The sequence below is a fragment of the Bos indicus x Bos taurus genome, chromosome 18 (genome assembly GCF_003369695.1).
Source record: "Bos indicus x Bos taurus breed Angus x Brahman F1 hybrid chromosome 18, Bos_hybrid_MaternalHap_v2.0, whole genome shotgun sequence".
NCBI classification, from domain to species: Eukaryota; Metazoa; Chordata; class Mammalia; order Artiodactyla; family Bovidae; genus Bos; species Bos indicus x Bos taurus.
In genome coordinates, this window is record NC_040093.1 from 3,858,845 (window position 1) to 3,880,374 (window position 21,530).

The 21,530-nt window shown below is 63.3% G+C and overlaps 3 protein-coding genes and 1 long non-coding RNA gene across 8 annotated transcripts; 3 read left to right on the plus strand and 1 right to left on the minus strand.

Annotated features, from left to right (window-relative positions):
- Positions 1–30: 30 nt before the first annotated feature.
- ZNF581 (zinc finger protein 581) lies at positions 31–4,009 on the plus strand. The gene is made up of 3 exons (XM_027514800.1): positions 31–113; positions 696–1,334; positions 3,943–4,009. Exon 2 carries the CDS (start codon positions 715–717, stop codon positions 1,309–1,311), a length of 597 nt encoding a protein of 198 aa, XP_027370601.1. The 5' UTR covers positions 31–113; positions 696–714; the 3' UTR covers positions 1,312–1,334; positions 3,943–4,009.
- CCDC106 (coiled-coil domain containing 106) lies at positions 3,268–6,889 on the plus strand. 4 transcript variants are annotated; one of them, XM_027514797.1, is made up of 6 exons: positions 3,268–3,366; positions 3,943–4,009; positions 4,125–4,232; positions 4,321–4,497; positions 5,486–5,698; positions 6,070–6,889. In XM_027514797.1, exons 2-6 carry the CDS (start codon positions 3,988–3,990, stop codon positions 6,384–6,386), a joined length of 837 nt encoding a protein of 278 aa, XP_027370598.1. In that variant the 5' UTR covers positions 3,268–3,366; positions 3,943–3,987; the 3' UTR covers positions 6,387–6,889. The 4 variants fall into 4 exon arrangements, with proteins under 4 accessions (XP_027370598.1, XP_027370597.1, XP_027370599.1 ...); XM_027514796.1 differs by lacking the exon at positions 3,268–3,366 and having other exon boundaries at positions 3,920–4,009; XM_027514798.1 differs by lacking the exon at positions 3,268–3,366 and having other exon boundaries at positions 3,920–4,009; positions 4,348–4,497.
- LOC113876009 lies at positions 6,842–7,788 on the minus strand. The gene is made up of 2 exons (XR_003506372.1): positions 7,701–7,788; positions 6,842–6,991 (listed from the first exon to the last, which is right to left on the minus strand). It is a non-coding gene; the product is annotated as an uncharacterized LOC113876009 (long non-coding RNA).
- Positions 7,506–21,398, plus strand: U2AF2 (U2 small nuclear RNA auxiliary factor 2). 2 transcript variants are annotated; one of them, XM_027514794.1, is made up of 12 exons: positions 7,506–8,533; positions 12,086–12,221; positions 12,703–12,747; positions 12,989–13,092; positions 13,187–13,338; positions 14,433–14,549; positions 14,685–14,823; positions 17,596–17,675; positions 17,773–17,895; positions 18,057–18,143; positions 18,252–18,500; positions 20,658–21,391. In XM_027514794.1, the coding sequence occupies exons 1-12, from the start codon at positions 8,485–8,487 to the stop codon at positions 20,790–20,792; spliced, it is 1,416 nt and encodes a 471-aa protein (XP_027370595.1). In that variant the 5' UTR covers positions 7,506–8,484; the 3' UTR covers positions 20,793–21,391. The 2 variants fall into 2 exon arrangements, with proteins under 2 accessions (XP_027370595.1, XP_027370594.1); XM_027514793.1 differs by having other exon boundaries at positions 7,524–8,533; positions 18,057–18,155; positions 20,658–21,398.
- The last annotated feature ends 132 nt before the right edge of the window (positions 21,399–21,530 follow it).

A 21,530-nucleotide genomic window follows, 5' to 3' on the forward strand; every position in this document is an offset into this window, starting at 1 on the left:
GCCGCCAGCTCCCGGGGGACGCCCCGAGCGCTCCGGCCTGCCGCCGTCTGCACCCACGCGGGGAGCCCGGAGCCGGTCAGGATCCACCCGGACCCGAGAAGCTGCTGCACCGGGTACGGGGGCCGGGAGGCGGGCGGGAGCTGAAACGGGCCGTGGGGCGGGGCGGGGCCGGGCGCGCGGGCCCCCGAGCGCGGGGCGGGGCGGGGCTCGCGGAGAGGCCGGGGCGGAGGCCTGCGGAGCGCGGGCAGGCTGCCGGGTGTGGGGGCGGGTGGGCGTGCCCCGGACGGAACGCACAGGGGCCCCGGGGCGGGGGAGGACACAGGGCTCGCGACGCGGCCGCCCACCCGAGAGGGCTCGGGCACAGGCCGAGGGGGCGCCCGGAGCGGGCACTGACCCCCACGGCCGGGTCAGCGGCCTGGAGGCCTGATGGGTGGGGCCTCCGGGCGACTTGTGAGCTGAGGGAGGGCACACAGGGGGCAGACAGCTACAAAGACATCCCGCGCCTGCGGTCGGCGGTGGGAAGGAACGGAGAGGTGTCTCGAGGAGGGGGCGCCTGGGAACCTCAGAGGGTCACGAAGTCAGGGTAGCGCTGCAGAGCGGTCCGGAGCAGGGCACGCAGAGCGGGAAGGACGAAGCTCGTGGGGCCGAGCTTCCCGCCTCCGCGTGACCTCCTCGTCCTGTCTCCCACCCCCCAGGCCTCAGCCACCCCTCCGGATGCTGGTGCTGCCGGCCCCCGGCCCCCGGCCCCCGGCGTTTCCCTCCGCTGAGGCCATGCAGGCCCCTCCCCCTCGGACAGGCGGGTCCCCAGAGCCCGGACCTTCCTGCTCCACAGGATGTCCCCAGACCTCGCCCTCTTCTTCCAGGCCCAACCACTACCTGCTCATAGACACCCAGGGCGTCCCGTACACCGTGCTGGTGGACGAGGAGTCGCAGAGGGAGTCCGGGCCCGATGGGGCGTCGGCCCAGAAAAAATGCTACAGCTGCCCCGTGTGCTCCCGGGTCTTCGAGTACATGTCCTACCTGCAGCGACACAGCATCACCCACTCGGAGGTGAAGCCCTTCGAGTGCGACACCTGCGGGAAGGCATTCAAGCGGGCCAGCCATCTGGCGCGCCACCACTCCATTCACCGGGCAGGCGGCGGGCGGCCCCACGGCTGCCCGCTCTGCCCTCGCCGCTTCCGAGAGGCGGGCGAGTTGGCCCAGCACAGCCGGGTCCACTCCGGGGAGCGCCCTTACCAGTGCCCGCACTGCCCGCGCCGGTTCATGGAGCAGAACACCCTGCAGAAGCACACGCGGTGGAAGCACCCCTGAGCCAGGCTGCGGGGCCCCCCCAGGTACCGCGGGATTCTCGGGGCGGGGGGGGGGGGGGGGCGGTGCACATGGACACCTGTTGTCCTCAGACAGCCGGCGAGCACCAGGGGGCCTTGGACACAAACAGACCCACAGCTGCGGGGAGGCTGATCCCGGCCTTAAGGAGAAGTCCTGCAGTCATCTCCGGGTGTTTGGGAGATAGGATGAGAGCAACACCCGACGTTTCCTGAATGGAACCCTCTAACCTCAGAGACACCAGCGATTCCACGACTGATCCCTGACTGCCGGGGTTGGGCCGGGTTAGTCTGGGCCCGATGGGGCCCAAGAGTGCCATGTGTTACCGATCTCGGGCCTGAAAACTGTGCCTGGGGGCCATCAGGAATCTGCACTGTCTTCCTGAGACCCGCCCCCCTTCCTCCACAACGTGCAATGCTGGGGGAAAGGGCCCCAGACTTGCCTCCCACTCCCCAGCCAGAGGTGGAAACTGGACACTCACTCAGTAAACACGTGGTCCACTTTCAGCACCCGAGGTCGGTTCTGGGAGACTATCTCTGCCCACTGCCTGGCAGGGAGACTTTGCAAGTGCCTGGCCCACCTGGCTGGGGAACGGGAAGGTTGGCCTGTGATGGGGCTCATCCGAGCTTGGCTCCTGACCACCTGTGTCATTGAGGCAGAGTGTTTTTAATCTTTCTAAAAACCACGACCCATTGTAAGAAACACATTTTATACGGCAACCCGGTATACAGGTACACAAAATACATGCAAAACAAAGGTTTAACAATAGTTACTTCTGCGTGCAGGCCTCTCATATTTTTTTTCCATCTATTTCATATCTGCTGTTACAAATTTCATTCTACCATATTAAATTTTCTGCGCATGAATATGTAGTTTGAAAGACACCGAACTAGGGCAGGTGCCTCCCCCTGCACGTTTTGACACCGGTAGTGAAGTGAGGGGCGAGGGGCGTGTGGCCAAGACGGTTCGACTCTCCAAATGTAGGGTTAAAAAGCACTGCTCTCTTAAGGGCCGGTAGGAATTCTGGAGCACGGAAGCTACCGGAGAGAGGGAGGAGAGGCAGGTGGCGCTGGGGCAGAAGCCGAATAAACACCTGTCCTCTCACCGAGTTTTCTTTGCGTGTCGGAGTTGTGTCAGGCACTGTGCGGGGCCTCATCTCTTCCGACCTCTTGTTGGGTGGAGGAGAAAACCAGTTGTCTCTACTCCTTAGAGAGGGAGCATCCCATAATCTGACTCCAGATAACATTCATAGGGTCCCGAGCTTGAGTTCTGGCCCCGGCCAGGCGCTGGGCTGAGCGTCGTATCATTTTATCCCCACAACAGACCTAAAAGGGATTATAATCGCCCCACTTTACAGGTGAGAAAACCGAGGCTGCGAAGGAGAGGCCAGGACTGGGATCTAGGTCCCGAAAGTTGCAAAGCCAGCTCTTAATAACACGTGGGCAGGGACTGGTTTTTAGGCCTTTATTTTCGGGGAGGGGTAACTCACTACTCTAAGGGCCCCGGGAAGCCTGGGGTCCTGCGTGCTCAGCCCAGGGGAGATACAGGAACGGGTCGCGGGGGTCCACTCCGGCCAGTTCTCAGCATCTCTCTTAAGGGGATCCTCAACCTTCCCGGCTGTTCCCTACGTCTCCCTGCCTCTCCCAAATCCGACCCGGCGCCTCCTCACCCATTCGGGTGACCCCGGGAGCCGCCAGCTCTCCAGGAATTAGGAATTTCGTGACGTTCCCTGACCAGGCTTCGCCGAGGGCGGGGGGGAGTCCTGCAAGGGGCCATCGCGCAAGTGCGGCCCGAGTCTCCGCCGCAAACGGCCGGCTTAACGGGGACCCGGGACTCCGAGAGGAGGCAGGCCACCTGCGCACCGGGAGGCCCCGGCTGCCGGCCCTCTTCGTCGCCCGTCTCCGAGACTCACCGCCGCCTCCGCCCCGCCCGCGGGTGGGTGGTCGCTTCCTTTCGCTCCCTGTCACACTTTGCAGACGCTCCCCGGCGCCGGGCATGGGCGCCGCCGCCGTCGGTCCCCGGGCCGGATTCCGCGCGCGGGTGGGTGAGCGGGGGGCCCCGGACAGCCCGGCCCCGGGCACTGGGGGGTGGTGGCCGCGTCCGCACCTGCGGCCAGGCTTATTCCCCGCGGGGACCACTCGCCGCCGCCCGTCCTCCCGCCCGCGGGACAAAGGGCGGGGGCGGCGCATCCCCACGCGTGATCTTCTCCCGCGTCGCGCGCGCCCAGCCCCCCGCGGGCGACAGGCCGGTGCTCGCCCGCACGAGCCTGGGGGGTTACCCGTGGGCGGGGAGGCCCGCCCGTGGTTGGGGTCTCCACCCAGCGCCTGGAAGTTGGGGCACTCTCCTAGGCCAGTGACCTGTGTCGAGACCCTGTTGGCCTACTTCGACCAGGAGAACCCTGCTCCGTCGACCCCACGGGTCCTCCTTCCTCCAGCTCCCCACTCCCTAGAGCCTGGGAGTTTGTAACCCCAGGTGTCCTCAGTCTGCCCGCCTCCGTCAGACCCACGAGTCCCGGCCTTCAAACAGCCCTCCCCACGTCGAGAGCCCCAGGTCCCCCGGAATGCCCCCCAGAAGCCCGTCTGTGTTCCTCCATCTGTGGCTGCCCTTTTTGTCCAGTGGCCCTGAGGCGCTCAGCTGCCGGGGTCTGCTGAAGGCCGCACCATGAACAGCCGGAGGAGGCCAGGTGAGGAACCCGGGCCCTGCTCCACCCACCCCGGTCCCTGCCCTTTCCTCCCTGGCTGGGGTCTGGTCCGAGGCCCCAGGACCTCCCTTGGGTGAGCTTAGGCTCTCTTCTCCAGTGAAGAAGGACAGCGAGGCCTTGGAGATTTCCATCCCCTTCGATGAGACGCCCCACCTGGACCCGCAGATCTTTTACAGCCTGAGCCCCTCTAGGGGGAACTTCGAGGGTGAGTGGACTGGAGGGGGACTGAGTCCCGAGGGGGTTCAGCCAGGGTCACTGAGTCCTGGGGTGTGACCAGGGCCGACCGCCCCTAGAGCCGTCGGAGGCTGCCTCCCCTACAGCGGCCCTGATGAACGGCGTCCGGGCCCAGCTGCACCTGGCCCTGGAGAGGAACTCCTGGCTGCAGAAGCGCATTGAGGACCTGGAGGAGGAGCGGGACTTCCTGCGGTGCCAGCTGGACAAGTTCATTTCCTCTGCCCGCCTGGACGCAGGTGAGGGTGTCCCCCCCTCCCCAGGGGGCCCAGCTCCACCCTTCTCAGGGACACCGTGCTCTTGCATTCACACTCCTTTGGTGGCTCTCCGTGGGCTCCAAGCCCAGCCTCCTTCCTGCTTGAATTCTTCTGCTGATGGGCGGGACTATGGCCTGCTTGTCTGGGTCCTGAGCACTGCCCCGACCCCTCCCCAAGGGGGCTTTCCTGCCCTGCATCTTTAGCAGTGGCCTGGAGGATCCAGTCTCTCCTCTCCCTCACTGGTGGTCAACCCCTGGCTGGCTCCCTCGAAAGCTTCCCTCTCTGGGAAGTCATCTGAGAGTTAGGGCGAGGGCCCTACGGTTTTTCTCAACACCTACCTCATTGGGGACCCCTGTGCTCTGGCGCCACCTCTAGCCTGGGTTGCTGGGGCCTACCACCATCCGTCCCGGATGCTGGGGAAACCCACACAGGATGGTCAGGGGCAGGGGCCCCTGGACTTTCTTCGTGGGAAGACCAGCACCGGGCTCCGAACCCGCTGTCAAGAGGGAGGGCCTGCATCAGAACCTGGGCAGCTTCCTGGTCTGGGTAAGGGCGGGGGCATGCCCTTCCCAGGTAACTAGACCCAGACACTATTTCTTTTGGGGTATGAACCCCACAGCCTCAGCGAGGCCTTGCCTGCCTCCACTCTTCTGGAGGCCTCACTGGGTCCCCAGAAAACTCCTCCACTGTGAGAACCCCACAAAATCACTCTCTCCTGAGGTCCCCGTGGTACTGGCCTGGTCCACTGGGCCCCTCCCCCAGACCTCTTGCACCAAGTCTGAGCATCCTCAGGCCACGCCCCACCCAGGACCCCCAAATCCCGGCCTAGTGTACTGTGTTCAGCTGGGCGTCTGTGCTGCACTTCCTCCTGGGAGACCCCCTTTCCTGGGGACTCTGTGACCTGCCACCCGCCCCTCGCTGTCCTCTTCCCGCAGTTCATGCGTGTGCGTGTCTTCCCGCCTCTCTCCAGACGACCACTGCCGGGGGAAGCCCGGGCCTCGGCGGGCCGAGGGGGACGGCCGAGGGGGGACCGGGGGCGAGGCCTCAGACCCCGAGTCAGCTGCCTCCTCCCTCAGCGGAGCATCTGAAGAAGGCAGCACCGTGGAGAGGAAGAGGCAGAAGCAGAAAGGAGGCCCAGGCCGGCGGCGCTTCGGGAAGCCCAAGGCCCGGGAGAGGCAGCGGGGTGAGTGGGGGACGCGCGGGGCTGGGGGTCTGTGTGAGCTTCCCTCTCCCCGCCCCTCCATCGGCAAACAGACCAGATCAGACCTGGTTGACTGACTGGGCCTCCGTGGGTGGTCCTGGTTTATAGTCCTGGAGTTACGGCCCACCCTCCTGAGCCTCAGGCTCCAGGGGAGGCGGCAGTAGCCCAGGAGGACTGGGAGGAACGCAGCCCTTCCCCGCACTCGAGCCCTCCCCGGGCCTGCTTGTCTCCCCTTCTCCCATCTTCTGTAACTCACAGCTAGCCTCCTGGGCTTCCTGCTTCCCCTTTCTGCCTCCCACTCCCCCCGCCCCGTCTCTGTACCCCCAACTCTCTCCCCTGCCCTCGGCTTGCAGTGAAGGACGCAGATGGGGTCCTCTGCCGCTACAAGAAGATCCTGGGCACCTTCCAGAAGTTGAAGAGCATGTCTCGGGCCTTCGAGCACCACCGAGTGGACCGCAACACGGTGGCGCTGACCACGCCCATCGCGGAGCTGCTCATCGTGGCCCCGGAGAAGCTGGCCGAGGTGGGCGAGTTCGATCCCTCCAAGGAGCGCCTGCTCGAGTACTCGCGCCGCTGCTTCCTGGCCCTGGACGAGGAGACCCTCAAGAAGGTGCAGGCCCTCAAGAAGAGCAAGCTGCTGCTTCCCATCACGTACCGCTTCAAGCGGTGATCCCACCCCACCTAGCCTGGCGCCCGCCCTCCAGCTCCTGCTTCCCTCGCCCGGCGCTCGGGGCCCGCGTGTGCACGGGCGGTGGGCCCCCACGAGGGCGGCTCGTTTCCGCTCGGACCGCCACCCCCTCCCCAGGCCCCCTGTATATAGGTCTGTCCCCTGGGCCTCTCACAGCCCTAGAGTCCACCCTGCCCTCCGCCTTCCCTGGGTTGGGGGCGGTCCTCGCCTAGTCCCGCTTCCAAGAGAACCACCATCCAGGGCCCGGTTCTGTCTTCCCTGACCACTGGCACCCCCGCATCTGAGCGGCACCATCCTGCCCTCGCTGGGCCCTCCCTCCTGGGAAGCTGCGGGACCCTGCGGGGCGAGGCCACTGTACATACCCCGTCCGCACCCCAGCCCCGCAGCGAGCTTCCCACCCGCCTTCCGAGACCGCCCGAGTCCACGTGAGACAGAGCTATTAAGATAATTTAAATTAAAAAGATGATAAAATTTGGAATAAACTAGGCCCCGGCCTTTTCCTGGGCAGGGGGTGGCCGTTGCCGCGGAGACGGTGACGGGGGCTCTGGAGGATTCGGAGCGCGGACCGTCAGGCGGGAGCCGGGGAACTGGGCGAGACAGGATGTAATTAGCCCCCCGCAAAGGCAGGGGTGGGAGGGGAGGCAGCTGTGCCCTGGGGAACTCGGGGGCGGGGCAGCACTCCAGGGAAAGTGCGTGAGCACTACCCGCTGGGATACTGGGACCAGAGGCGCGGCGGCAGGAGGAGGGACTCCATGACCTCCAACGGAGGTGGCCGGCCCGGGCAGCCGGAAACCTCCGAGCTGACGACTCCGTTAGGAGGTGGTATCGCGAGATTATCCATCTCCCGGAAGTGTCCGCTGCGTCGCTCGCGGCGCCTGCGCGGTCGCCACGGCAACTAGTAGAGGGGCGGTCTTGCTTAACGGTCGGGAAAGCGGGGCCCTCCCCGGGGGAAGGGGAAGACTCGCGCACGCGCGCTGAGGGCTCTGGAAGCGGGGGTGGGGGTGCCTTTCAGGAGCAGCTGAGAAACCGCGCCTCAGACCGACGTCTACGCAGGCGCAGAAGCCCATCTGCCCCCCCCCCCCGCCCTCTTTCACCCTGCGCAGGCGCACAAAGCCGCGCTGGCAACCTCCGCAGCGGCCGCGCGCACCCTTTACCCCGCTGGCTGCTTTTGTCTCGCGCAGCCTTCTTAGGCCCTCCGCAGGAGCGGCCCTTTTTTCCCTCCCCTTTCCCCACCCGGAGAGTCAGGTGCCGAGAGCTGGGACGCTGCCCTTCTCCGTTTCCTCTCCCCTGACCCACCTCGCCTCCGTCCTCCCTCCCTTTTCGGTTCCCGGAGCCGGAAGGAGCCGAAGCACTGACGGAAAAAGCCGAAGCTGTCACCCGTGAGTCGGGGGGGGGGGGTCATCCCGAAGTGGTGGCGGAAGGAGCCGAAGTTCTCCGGGAGGGGAGGAGGGTGCCACTGGAATCTCCGGAAGGAGCCGAAGTTTGGAAACAGCTTGATCTCTGACTGGGTCCGAAGGCGAGCGCTGGAAACCTTCGGAAAGTGCCGAATCCGGGACGGTTAGGACTGTCGGAAGTAGCCGATTCGCTTGGACTGGGCCGGCGGAGAAGAGCGGGGAGAATCAGCGCAAAGGGACGGTTTGAATTTTCAGAAGAAGCCGGATTCTCAGAGGGGCCTGGGTGCAGAGGAACGCGAGGACCTCCGAAAACATCCGAACGTGGAAGAGCTAATATCCGAAAAGTTACGAAAACTTGGGAGAGTCCGTGAAACCCTCACTTCGGGTGTTTTCGGAAGCAGCCGTAGTCCCCACTCCAGACGCTTTCCTCTACGGTCCGGAAATAGCCGACGCGTTTCGGAGCCAGACCCTGGGGGGAGGGACACCTTGCGGGCGCGCAGGCGGGGAGGGGCGGAGCCGGGGCGGGGCGGGGCGGGCAGCCAGGCCTTGATTAGGTAGGAGGTGGCGGAGCGCCGGCGGCGGCCGGAAGTAGCCGAAGCTAGCGGCGGAAGTAGCCGAAGCGGCCGGAGCGGGCGCGCGGCAAGGCGAAGCGAAAGCTGCACAGCGCCCTACGCGGCCGCCTCAGTATGTCGGACTTCGACGAGTTCGAGCGGCAGCTCAACGAGAATAAGCAAGGTGAGAGTGCCGGGGGAGAGGGGTAGCGGGCGGGGCGGCTCTTGGCTTCCCTCCGTGTCCCCCGCCATTTTCCCCGTCGCTTCTCCCTCTTCTCAGGGCCGCGCGGCGCACCCCCCCCTCCCCCCCGTCCCGCAGCGCGCGCCTCGCTCACGTGACCGCGCGGCGAGCCACGCGCGGCGGGGTGGGGGCGGCGGGCGCCGACCCGGACGCATGCGCACCGCGCTCCGCTCAGCGCCCAGAGTGGTCCGCTTTGGAGGCGGCGCTGGCGCGGCGGGCTCGCCTGGTGTCGTCTCATGGATTTATGCGTTTTTTAATCTGGAAAGGAGATTGTATAGATGAGCCCCGCAACTCCTCCTTTTCGCCCGACGCCCTGGCACTTCCGCTTCCGGCTGGTTCTTCGGCCTGGTTCTCCACGCCCCCTTTGTTCCAAAATGGCGGTTGTGGGTCCCCTTTCACGTGGGCGCTGGCAGTGCCGCTTGGGGAGCACCTCTCACCCCGGCCCCTTTGCCCCTCGTCCTGTTCACCGGCCGCCGGGGCCCCGCGGGCCGCTGGGGTCGGGCGCCAGGGTCGGCGCCGGTGGAAGAGGCCGCATTGTCCGTGCTCCGTGCCCCTCACGCACCCCTTCTCGGGGCCCTGGCTCCCCCGGCGGTCGCAGTGCGGAGTGTTTGCCTGTCATCGCTCCCCACGGCCTGCACGATCGCGCCAGCCTCCTAAATCTTAGCGTGGAGCGGACTCTTGGGCACTGAGCGAGGAGAGGGCTCGTTTCACTTGGGGGGGGGGGGAGGAGCGTCCCCCTCGGGAGACGCCGAATCCAAGCACGGGGCCGTGATTAGTTTGGGGACCCCAAGAACGTTAGCGCTGGAGAGGTGTAGGACAGTTAGCAGGTTTCCTTGCCTTAATCCGGTTTGAGAGTGAACAAACTTAAATTTAGGTCGAGGGAAAGTGGCGGGCTTGAGGTTTACTCTGCTTGTGTCTGGAACGCCGAGTGAGGGGCGCTGGGATTCACCTTTCCGCCCAGCCTGAAGTTGGGAGGGGGAGGTGGCTGGATCAGTAGTCTGTGCCTGGGGAAGCGTACCCACAGGTTGTCTGTCACATACATGATGCACTGCTTAACAGCATGGGCTTTGGAGGGGAGCAGACGTGGGTTCTAGTACCTAATTAGTTACTATTTGTGGGCCTGTTTTTTCCTCATGTAGTTAGTAGACTGCCCCCCCTTTTTTTTTTTTGGGTCACTAGAACTTTGGTCAATTAACAGATGATAATAATAATAGTTAAGTTTACAGCACCTACCACAATGTGTCACGCACACTGCTAAGCTCTTCTGCAGTTTTCCTAAGTGGGTTTTTGTAACAGCTCCGTGAGGCTGAAGTGATTTCCTGCCCTTCGCAGAGGAGGAAACAGCTCAAGAATAAAAGCTTTCCCAGATTTCAGCTGATCAGAGGCAGAGCTGAGATTCAGCGGGGCAACATGCCGACAGTGTGTGGCATGTGGCTTGGCCTCCTTTAAGTGCCGAATAAGTGATACCCTTTCAACGGTGAAATCATTCGTAGTGTGAGGGCTCACTCAGGGAGGAAATGTGGAGTCGCGTTTCCAGCAGATGTCCCCAAGCCGTACACCTGGGGGTGCCCACGAGCCTCATTTAAATAAGAGGAGAAAACAGATTTAAAGGTTTGGTTGCTATTGCACGGTTTTGTGCAGGATAGCTGAAACAGCCCCTGAGTCTGCGGGCCTGCAGAGCCGCGTCCTGCCAGGCTGGACAGCCAGAGCTGATGGAGCTGCCCTGGGGCACTGACACCCGCGCTCTGGTCTCTGCCTGGGTGTCCCCTCTGCCCTGGGAGGCCAGGCCCTCAGCCTGGGCATGTCCCTGGGGTTGGCGAGTTATTCCCATAACGACGTGGCTGTGGCATTTAGAGCATCCATAACTCCCATCCTGTTCTGATGTGTGCTGGATCATTGGTTTTTTATTTTCCTCTGGGGTGGGGGCAGGGGTTACCCTTGCCTTATGGAGCAGCTTTGCCCACATGCTGCTCTGCCCGAGTCTGTCTTGGCGGTCCTGCCTCCTCCAGGCCTCAGCCCCTGAGACCTGGGTTCCATGTCTGTGTCCACGACACCCCGGCGGGCGCCAGTGCTTCCTGTGTGACCACCTCTCTCTGCCTGTGTGTCTGTTTCTGAGCCTCAGCTGCAGGGAAGGGTCTCTGCCCATCTTAGCAGTGGGGAGCCAGAGGCCCAGAACCGTTGTCGTCCATCCCCTTCCCAGGGCCAGGATGCTCCTCACACTGCCCGTTCCTCCTATTTCCTCCTGGTGCAAGTCTTGGATATATTTTTCATGTTTAGTCTTTTCATCTTTGAGGAGGCAATTCCACCATCGCTAGTGGTTCCAGCCAGGTCCTAATGGGTCTGCCTGTTTCGTGTTTAGAGGTATTGCCCCCGCCTAGTTGCCCTTGACCTTTCAGGGTTCACATTCAGGCTTCACCTGTATCCAGGCTTTTTGGCCAGGGCAAATCACATGACCTCCCTAAGCCTCAATTTTCTCATCTCTCGTGAGCGATCTCCGCCGCCGCTCCCCCCCCTCCCCCCCAAGTGTTTCCCACAGTAATCCTGGGAGTAAAACTAGCAGGGTCTGGTTTTAGACAGCATCTGAATGTTTGCAACGAGGATTTTTTCTTTTCTGGGTGCTTACGTAGCTTGTTTTAGTGTTAAAATTTAAAACTCATTTATAAAAGTTCGCGGGTAGTTGCTTCGGAAGAGCTTGAGAGTTGAAGTAGTACACACGAGGCTTTGACAGCCTCTCTTTATTGCTCCTGCTTCCTTGTAAAATGAGCTGGAGTATGAGGGTTGGTCGAGCATAGTGGAGGAATCAGTGGCCTCTTTGAACCGAGGGACTGGACTACAGACTGCGTGGGGCAGGAGCCACGCGCCTCGGAGGGTGGCGGGCTGCTGGGCGAAGGAGGGGAGGTTGAAGGCCTCGGCTGTAGCGGCCGTGGGGCGGTCTGAATGAAGGGCCCACCCAGCTCCTGCGGGCAGGGTCTCCCAGGAGGGGTTCCGCTTGGTGGGCGGGGCGGGACGGGTGGGTGCCCCCGCCCCCGGGGCTGCCCGGCCCCGCCCAGCCTGAGGCGGGCCTGAGGTGGGGCGTGGGGCCGGCTGGTTGAGGAGGACTCTCCTGAGGGGTCGCCGGGTCCCTTCAGGAAAACATCACTGGGTCTCTTGATTCCCCAGCGTCTAGCCCTGCCCCTCTCAGGGACGACCCTGGGTCAGGCCCCTCAGCCCTGGAGGGGGACCAGGAGCCAGCCTCCTCTGTCTTCTCTGGCCCCCAGCTCCTCCTGAGCAGACTCAGGTACCTTACGCCCCGGGGCCCTGCCAGGCCCTGTCCCCTCAGGTAACTGCTCCCGCCCGGCCCCCAAGGCCCTCGGGCTCCTCGTGCGTGGACAGGAAGCCTGCCGCCCCGCCCTCCGCGAGCCCTTCCCCGTGGGGGTGGCCTCCCGGGCTGGGGCGCGGCCTCGGGGGCGGGCGGGCTGGGCTGCCCCCGCCCAGCTCACGGCCCTGTCCCCGCAGAGCGCGACAAGGAGAATCGGCACCGCAAGCGCAGCCACAGCCGCTCCCGGAGCCGGGACCGCAAGCGCCGCAGCCGGAGCCGCGACCGCCGCAACCGGGACCAGCGCAGCGCCTCCCGGGACAGGCGGCGCCGCAGGTACCAGGGCGGCGGGGCTGCGTCCGGGCCCTCTCCGCGCGGGGCTGGGGGCTCTGCTGTCGAGTCTGACCGCTTTATTCTCTCTACGGGGGCTTCCGGGGGCGAGTCTGGGGTCAGGGTCCCCCTTTCCCCGTCTGGTCTGGGTTCTCTGTCGGCCTCCCGGGCTGCGCTCTGCCTCCCTGGGGCAGGGCGGCGTCTCTCGGGACAGCTCTCTGCTCTGACGCCTCTTCCCTTCCCAAGCTGCCCCCTGTTCTCTCTGCCCCGAGTGGAAGGGCGGGTGGGTGGCGCCCTGCCTCTCCACCTCAGCCTCTCCAGCTGGAAGGTGGTCTGTCCGGCCCTTCTTCCCTTCCTCGTGGCTGGGGGGCTTGGGGGCGATGCCCTGCCCCAGCCCTGGGGCTCAGTGCCCTCGGGGGGGTGCGGCGTGCGGGGGAGACGAGGGTCCCCAGTCACCCCTCCCCACACCTTTCCCTCCCACCCCCAGCAAACCTTTGACCAGAGGCGCTAAAGAGGAGCACGGTGGATTGATGTGAGCTTCTCTTCTGCCCCTTCCCTCCACGCCCTCCCCCGCCTCCCCCGCGCACCTTGCCCTGTCCTCGTCCGCCTGCCCGAGCACCGGGAAGAGTCCCCTGCCCGGAACGGGCCGGCCCTGATCGCGTCCTCTCTCCTTGAGAGCCGAGCCGGGGCTGAGGGGAGCCTGGGGGGTCGCAGGCCCACCTTTGGTCAGACTGAGGTCGCCCCGCCCCGCTCTCCCCTCCCGCCTCCCCCAGTCGCTCCCCCCGCCACGAGAAGAAGAAGAAGGTCCGCAAATACTGGGACGTGCCGCCACCGGGCTTCGAGCACATCACCCCCATGCAGTACAAGGCCATGCAAGGTGGGCTCCACGCCTGGGCTGGGGGCGGCGTGGGCGAGGCCCTCAGCAGACCCAGCTCCGCCTCGTCCTCTGACCCCTCCTGTCCCTCTTGAAGCTGCGGGTCAGATTCCAGCCACCGCCCTCCTCCCCACCATGACCCCCGACGGTCTGGCTGTGACACCGACGCCGGTGCCCGTGGTCGGGAGCCAGATGACCAGACAGGCCCGGCGCCTCTACGTGGGCAACATCCCCTTCGGCATCACTGAGGTACTGCCCTCCCCTGCCCCCGCTGCCCCCCCTTCCTATGCCCGCTGTTCCTCCCTCCCTCCGTTCCCTCCCCCAGCCTGCACGGGTCAGACTCTGCGCCTGCAAGGCCCCCCGGCCCCCTCCCCGACGGACGATGGAGTTGAGCCAGCCAGGGGCCGGGCTGGGTGGCCCTCTCCTCCCTCCTCTTCCCTCTCCCGTCTCCCCTCCCCAGCCTCCTCCAGCTGCCCAGGGATCAAGCACACACATAATGTACCCACGAGTCTGTGGTCCGAGTCCGTGTGGAGAGAGACAGAGAGGGAGACATGCACACGCACACACACGCAGACGCACGCCCCCAGCCTCTCTGACACGCCTCTTGTTCTCTGCCGCCTCCCCGTCCTCTCCCCCACCCCTCCATGGTCGCTGCTCTGATTTTGATCGCCCTGACCTCCCTCCCTTCCCCACCGCTCCTGTCCCCTCCCCTCTCCCTACCCCTTCCCGTGGCGCCCCCGAGAATCCCGAGATCAAAGAGTTGTTTCCATTTCTCTTTAAAGTGAAATATTGTGGGGCTGAGATCCCTCGTAGCAACAAAAAGTTTGCTACCATCGGCGAAGGCAAGTAAGGTCCATTCTGACTTTCTCAACCTGCACTTTGCTGCATTTGATAAACCAGCCCCCGACTCCAGGACCAGATCCCTCCACATCACTCTTCTCTCCCCCCTCCCCGCCCCGCGCCCCTCCCCTTTCCCTCTCTCTGACCCTCCGTGTGTTCTGCCTGTTGATGCTCCACTTCATGCCATTTCTCTCCTGCTGTCGCCACTGGATGTTTCTTCTACACTTTCTGTCTCTGTTTTCTCACCTCTCCCTCTTGTTTCCTGCTTCTTTCTGACGACCTCCCTTCTTCCCCGGTTGGGGCCCCTGGCTGTCTCCTGTGCTGCCCCCCGCCCCCATTTCTTTCATCTTTCTCCTGTGTTTGTCCCCACTACTGATCTCTGCCCCCACCCGGACTCCACTGTCCCCCCCTCCCCCCACCCCTCTGTGTCTCCCTCTCTCACCCTTCCCCTCCTCTCTCCACCTCCCCTCCCCGCCCCTCCCTGTCTCCTCTCTCCTCTGCAGGAGGCCATGATGGATTTCTTCAATGCTCAGATGCGCCTTGGGGGGCTGACACAGGCCCCTGGCAACCCTGTCTTGGCCGTGCAGATTAACCAGGACAAGAACTTTGCCTTCTTAGAGGTGAGCAGGCCTTGTTCCCACCGGGCCCTTCTGCAGCCTGCTGGCCACCCAGCTGCAGTCTTGGCACCCTTGAGTGGGCTCTGCCCGGCCACTCGCCCTGCCCCTCACCACCACCTCTGCTGTCCTTTCGTTCAGTTCCGCTCAGTGGATGAGACCACCCAGGCCATGGCCTTCGACGGCATCATCTTCCAGGGCCAGTCGCTGAAGATCCGCAGGCCTCACGACTACCAGCCCCTGCCGGGCATGTCGGAGAACCCTTCTGTCTACGTGCCTGGTGAGTGGGCTCTGTGGGGCCTGAGGGGTGCGCAGGGCCAGCCCGGGGCCTCTCAGCCTGTCGGGGGCTAGGGCAGCCCAAGGGTCTTGGGAGAAGTGGGATGCTCTGGGCCTCCAGGTCAGTGCGCGCGTGCTGGAGCCCACGTGGATGCCCGTGTGTCCACTGAGCTCCACGGGCCTGATGGGTGGCTGTCCTCTTCTCTCTTGTCTCGGGGCTTCTGCTGACCCCTTGCTTGAAGCTGGTCTCCCCGCTGTGGTAGGGGAGACAGCGAAGCAGACCTGGGTGGCCAGAGTCTGCTCTCTGATGGGCCGGAGAGTCGCTGTGCTTTGCAGCTGCATTGTCTCTGGTGAAGCTCCTCTGTCACTTGGACCCAAATGTCCACAGATGCTGGCGTTGGGTGCCGTGTCACACTCACGGTGTAAAAGGCCCTTCTGGAAAGCTCTCAGACCAGGCAGGAGTGGCACGTGGCTGCACTGGACCTGCAGGTTGTGCTGAGGGGTGGACCTGTGTTGTGGGCGTCACCACACCCGGGGGTGGAGAACACGGGCTGTGCTGGCTGAGGTTCACACCGAAGGGCGCCTTTTGGAAGCAGTCCTTGTGCTTGTGAAGCCAGGGGCGTGGGGCCCAGCGAGGGTGGCCCTTGGGGACCACCTGGCTCCTCTCTGGTCCCTGCTGAGAGTGTGGGGAGGCCAGCAGTCTCCGGAACTTGGGGGAGGCCCTGATGTGCCGCTGACTTGCCGTGTTTTCCGTGCACATGTGTCTGGGGGGATCAGGCTACAGGCTGTGCTTCCGTGCCTCCTGGTGACCTGAATGCATCCTAACCATCCTGTTGACGCAGGCTGGCCCGAGCCCGCCATGCCAGGCACCATCCGGGGGTGCCCTGTGGGTGCGGTGCTGTTGTGACTGTCCTGTGGTACAGGGTTAGAGCTGGTGCCTCATCCCTGCACGCAGGCCTGCCTGTCACCCTTCTCTTGTGGGAGCCTGGCTCTCACTGCGGCCGGTCTCCTCTCCTGGGATTTGCCTCCAGCCTCCATGGAGGGGCTGGGGGTCCAGCCACAGTGACCAGGGAGTGTGCTTCCTGGGCTGTGGAGGGGGTAGGAAGCCAGATTGTGCATGTGGGTGAAGCATTCTCAAACCAGAGAAGTTTCTCTGTAACCATGAGTTTTTTTTTTTTAGTTGTATTTTTCACCCTGCAAGTCTTTGTTGCTGCTTGAGGGCTGTTGAGTTGTAATGCTTCTCTTTGCAGTGGCTTCTCTTGTTGTGGGGCTCTCGGGCTCTCGGGCTTCAGTAGTTGTGTTGTGTGGGCTTAGTTGCTCCGAGGCAAGTGGGATCTTCCTGGGCCAGGGATCGAACCCTTGTCTCCTGAGTTGGTGGGTGGATTCTTAACTACTGAACCACCAGGCAAATCTTAAACACAGTATTTTGATTTTCTTTTCTACTCCAACGAAGAAGTCGAGTGTATGATCAAAGAGGTGAAAGTGATAGTCACTCAGTCATGTCTGACTCTTTGCGAACCCGGGGACTGTAGCCCACCAGGCTCCTTTGTCCGTGGGATTCTCCAGGCAAGAACACTGGAGTGAGTTGCTATTCACTTTTGCAGAGGATACTTGTGACCCAGGGATCAAACCTGGGTCTCCCACATTGCAAGCAGATTCTTGACCACTGAGCCACCTGGGAAGTCCCAGGGAGACACATTTGATAAAATTCAACAGATGCTTTTGGTTGGAGAAGAAAACAGTTCAGGACTCTGGATGGAAGGGGCACGGCCTGAGGCTGTGCACCTGTGTGGTCCGGAGGCCTCTGCAGGCCAGGCCAGTGCCTGGGCAGCAAGGGCTCCTGCCGAGGAGGTGGTGATGCCGCGGGGACTGGGGAGGCTTCAGAGCCCATGTGTGAGGCCAGAGCTGGTGCCAGCGTGGGAGAGCACCCACGCCGGCCCAGAGCCTCAGTCTGCATTGTGTGATCTGGCGAGGGCCCTCCTGGCAGCCTCGCGTGACCATCATGGGGTGGTGGTGGCCGGGACGTGGCCTGCCGTCCCCTGTGCTGGGCTGTCTGGAGTTCGGCAGCCTGTCGTTCTCATCCGCCCCCCTTCCCCCATGAAGAGCCTCACTCTGGGTGGAGTGCTAGTCCTCTGGGCCACCTGGCACTGGGTCGCAGAGGTGGGCCAGGCCAGGTGGCTGGCCGCAGTGGGCCCTGAACACAGTCAGGAGCTGGCCACGGTGTGGGCCCCAGGAGATGGAGGACAGCACTACAGAGCCTGGTGGGCTGGGGGGGTCGAGGCCGGGGGGGGGGGAGGGGGAGGGGGAGGGTGCTCAGCAAGGGGTGTGGCCAGTTGGGTGCCTGGTGGTCCTGAGGCCTGCTCCGCTGAGGGGCCCCCACTGGACGTAGCTCAGTGCTGAGGGGGTGGGTACAGCCCAGCCTCACGTACAGGCCTGAGATCCCATGGGGCCTGGCCCAGAGGCACAGGGGGCAGGCCTGGGGAGGCGGGGCCCCTGGGGAGCCCTGGTTAGGGGATGGGGGGCGGGAACTCTGAGCTGGGGCCAGAGGGTGAGGGGAGGCCGTGGCTTGTGACCCTCCCTGGGGGCTGAGAGCTTCTCCAGCTTGGGGTGAGCGTGGTTGCTGACCTGGCCCAGTGTGCAGCTGTGCCCGCTGGTGTCAGGCGCCGTGAGGAGGGGCTGGCGGCCAGGCGGGCCCCCCTGGAGACGAACCCCAGGTTCCCGTGATGACCGTGCCAGGAATTGCAACCTGTCTGCTCTACTCCTCCCTCCCCGCCAGGAGTTGTGTCCACCGTGGTCCCAGACTCTGCGCACAAGCTGTTCATCGGGGGCTTACCCAACTACCTGAACGACGACCAGGTAGGCCCCTGCCCACCCCGAAAGCTGACGGCGCCCTGGCCCCCACCCCCCGCCCCCCGGCCTGCCCTGAAACCTGACGGTGCCCCGGCCCACGCAGGTGAAAGAGCTGCTGACGTCGTTTGGGCCGCTCAAGGCCTTCAACCTGGTCAAGGACAGCGCCACTGGGCTCTCCAAGGGCTACGCCTTCTGTGAGTACGTGGACATCAACGTCACAGACCAGGTGAGCCCGGCCCCAGCACACCCGGCCCCGCTGTGGTCTCCCCTCAGGGCGGGGCGCGGGGCTCGCAGCTCTCCCCCTTTTGCCGTGCCCTGTCTGCTGCTCAGCCCGCTCTGACCCCGACCACCTCTCCGTGCCCCGGCCCCTCCCCCGCCTCACCACAGGCCATCGCGGGGCTGAACGGGATGCAGCTGGGAGATAAGAAGCTGCTGGTCCAGAGGGCGAGTGTGGGCGCCAAGAATGCCACGCTGGTGAGCCCCCTGGCACGTCATCTTCCATTGGCTCGGGGCGGGGAGGGGCACGGGTCCCCCCACGCCAGGGGTGGGCACCCCGTGACCCCCGCCTCCACCCCTCCACAGAGCACCATCAACCAGACCCCTGTGACCTTGCAAGTGCCCGGCCTGATGAGCTCGCAGGTGCAGATGGGCGGGCACCCGACGGAGGTGCTGTGCCTGATGAACATGGTGCTGCCCGAGGAGCTGCTGGACGACGAGGAGTATGAGGAGATCGTGGAGGATGTGCGTGATGAGTGCGGCAAGTACGGGCTTGTCAAGTCCATCGAGATCCCGCGGCCCGTGGACGGCGTGGAGGTGCCCGGCTGCGGGAAGGTGCGTGCCCGCGCATACACACCACGTGCGCCCCCCCCCCCCCCCCCCCCGCCCCCCAACGCCACACACACACATGCTGCTCTGACCCTGGCAGTGTGTGAGGCAGCGATGCAATGCTGTGGCCGAGCACTTGTCTCTGCAGTGAAGCAGCTTTCCTGCAAAGCCTGCTCCTGTGTGCCGCTGTGCACGTGGTCGGCTCTCCTGGGGGTGGGGGGCACAGTTGCAGCCCCCGTCCCCAGGCCAGCTCCTCTGCTGCGCTCACCTGGCCTCCCTCAGCTCTTCCTCCCGGTTCGCTTCCTGGTTTCCAGGCTCTGATTCTCAGCCTGCCAAGGTGTGCTGGCCCTGCCACCATTCCAGTCTCAGCACCTCGCTGCACCCTGGGGAGTGTGTGCGCCTCATGACCCCCCAGCCACTCACCTGTGTGTCCGCAGGACACTGTTAGACCTGAGGGGGGCTGGGGGTAGGGCAGGGCCCCCCGGTTTAGCAGAAAGGTTGGCAGGTGGTGAGGCCCACAGAGGGTCCCAGGCAGGCGGCACTGAGGGCGTGGGATTAGCCGGAGCAGGCGCGGGAGACCTCAATGAGGTCTTCGAGTGGAGGTGGGGGTGGGCGTGCAGCCCTGCGGAGCTGGGAGTTCCTGGGGTCAGGGTGACAGCAGGGTGGTCTTTGGGGCTCTGCAGATGAACCATCTGTTGTTGTCTGGCAGGAGGACGGGGAGAAGGCGTGTCAGCGCCTGGACCCTGTATCTGCTCCGTGTGTGTTGGGGGCAGGGGTCATCACGTGGTCAGACATGGGGTGACGGGGCAGAACGGAAGCTGAGAAGGGAGATGAGTGGGTCAGAGGCGAAGGAGCAATGCTGGGGCCTGGGGTCCTAGTGAGGTGCTGTGGGCATGGGGGCAGGACGGACTTGCTTTCTGAGTGTGGGGTCTGGGGTCGCTAGATGTACTGGTAGAGGGGCGGCCCACCCGGGAGGGGCCTCCACGAGGTGTTGGTGGGGAAATGGATACAAAGACCTTGCCTGTGGGTCTCTGGGATTCGCCTGTGAGATTTGTGTCCAAACTGTTATCATTCTTTTCAAACATATGTAGAAGTAGAGAAACCATCCGGGTGATGGTGACTGTATGGAATAATACTTGAGTTGGGTCAGAGCGCCCCATTGGCCAGTGTCAGGATGCTGGGGTGCTTGCTGTCAGTCTTAATTTCCGCCTCAGCTTCCCATCTCCTCCTCTGTGTTTCTTTGCTGAAACAGTGTGTCTTGTGTCACTCAAGCACTTGCTCTCCGTCTGAGCCACTGCTGTCTTGGGTCTGGGGGTCTGTGCTGCCACCTGGGCCCCATCCTGCTTCCACACGCCACCGTACCTGGCGTGACGGTGAAGAGCACCTTGGGGTGCTCCAGTGCTCCCTGGGGACACATCCACCTTGGCTGAGAACTACTATAAACAGAGGACTAAAACATTTTTATTTTAAAAAACCCACATGATACCGTTCGTACACTAGCAAAATTACCCTTCGTATCTATCCAGGCATGTTTGAGTTCCCTTTCTGTTTCAAAGATGTCTTTTTACAGTTGGTTTGATCAAAATAAGAACCCTGCAGGTTGGTTTCAGACTTTTCTTTTTTTGGTAAGCCGTTTTTGCTTGTCAAAGCATTAGGGTGTATTTTCTAGGATTCTCTGTTTCCCCTTATTCTGAATTAGGCTGGTTATGTCCACCCCTCCCTCCACTTCTGTCAGCTGCTGGTTCAAGCAAGATGATGATCTTGAGTAGATCAAGGTTCAAGTTTTTTCTTTGGAATTAGCCTGGGTGTGAATACTAATTGCTGAGGCTTCCTTATTTCATCCCTTGTTTCAGGAAGACACCATGGCCGCTGGGGAGCACCCAGGGGTGCCTGGTGCAGGTAGACTGCTCTCCTTGAGCCTGCCTGGTGCCCTGCCTTTTGGGCTCTTGACTCGAGCTTGCCTCCGCTCTCCATGCCCCTGTGTTCTGTGTTTCTTTGATCCTGGGGCGCTGGAGGGTGTTGGGTAAATGTCCCCGCACCTGCAGTGAGGCCGCTGTCCAGCTCTCTTCCTCCCGTGGAGTTCTGGGTTTGAGTGGGTGCTGCTCGTTGCTGAGAGGGAGCTAAGAGGCCTGGGTCTTCACAAGCCTCGTCTTGTTCCTACAGATCTTCGTGGAGTTTACCTCTGTGTTTGACTGCCAGAAAGCCATGCAGGGCCTGACGGGTCGCAAGTTCGCCAACAGAGTGGTTGTCACAAAATACTGTGACCCCGACTCTTACCACCGCCGGGACTTCTGGTAGAGGCGGCGGGGGAGGGCAGGGGCGGAGCTGGCTGGGGGCTTCTCCCCCTTCTGCTCCCCCCGTTTTCCCCCTCTGAAGACGATGGGCAGAGGAGTGACAGCCGAATGACAGCCGGCAGCAACTGGAATGGCAGCAATTAAGGGTGGGGGTGGGCTGGGGTTGGGGCGGGGCGGGGACTGGGGAAGTACGCACACAGACCCACACAGACACACGCACCCACAGACACAGAGGGAAGGGCGGGGAGGGGGTGACAGCAGGGCGGGGTCGGACCCCCACAGCCCCTCCCTGAAGCAGTCTTCTCCCGGATACCCCCTTTCTCTTACCCTTCCCCACCGTAGAAACATAGCGTGTTTATATTTTATGGCCAAACTCTTTTGAATCCTGTTGTCCGGCCCGGTACCCTCCCCTCCCTCTCAGGACCACAGCTCCCGTCCTCCTGGCCTCTGGTCCTCACCCTGGTGTCCTGGTTCTTACGTAGACGATTCTCTCTAGTCTCCCGGACTTGTCCCCCACCCCGTGGCCCCTGTCCCTCCCCTCCTCTCTGTGGCAGTTTCATATTTGCTAAGACGAATTTGCTCATTAAACATTTTGTTGTATTTTACTTTATGGAGCTGTTAAGTGTCCCGTGTGTGTGAACCCTTCGCTGTCCAGGTCTTAGGGGTTCCCTGGGCCCCAGGCTAAGGCCTGGCTCTGGGAGGCCCAGCTGTCAACCCCGGCGTGGGTGCCCCTGCCCTGTGG

Coding starts and splice junctions, on each gene's coding strand:
- ZNF581 (XM_027514800.1), top strand. CDS start 715: ATGCTGGTGCTGCCGGCCCCCGGCCCCCGGCCCCCGGCGTTTCCCTCC.
- CCDC106 (XM_027514797.1), top strand. CDS start 3,988: ATGAACAGCCGGAGGAGGCCAG. Junction 4,010..4,124: donor GAACAGCCGGAGGAGGCCAG/GTGAGGAACCCG, acceptor TCTCTTCTCCAG/TGAAGAAGGACAGCGAGGCC. Junction 5,699..6,069: donor GGCCCGGGAGAGGCAGCGGG/GTGAGTGGGGGA, acceptor CTCGGCTTGCAG/TGAAGGACGCAGATGGGGTC.
- U2AF2 (XM_027514793.1), top strand. CDS start 8,485: ATGTCGGACTTCGACGAGTTCGAGCGGCAGCTCAACGAGAATAAGCAA. Junction 14,550..14,684: donor AGAACTTTGCCTTCTTAGAG/GTGAGCAGGCCT, acceptor CCTTTCGTTCAG/TTCCGCTCAGTGGATGAGAC. Junction 18,156..18,251: donor CCACGCTGGTGAGCCCCCTG/GCACGTCATCTT, acceptor ACCCCTCCACAG/AGCACCATCAACCAGACCCC.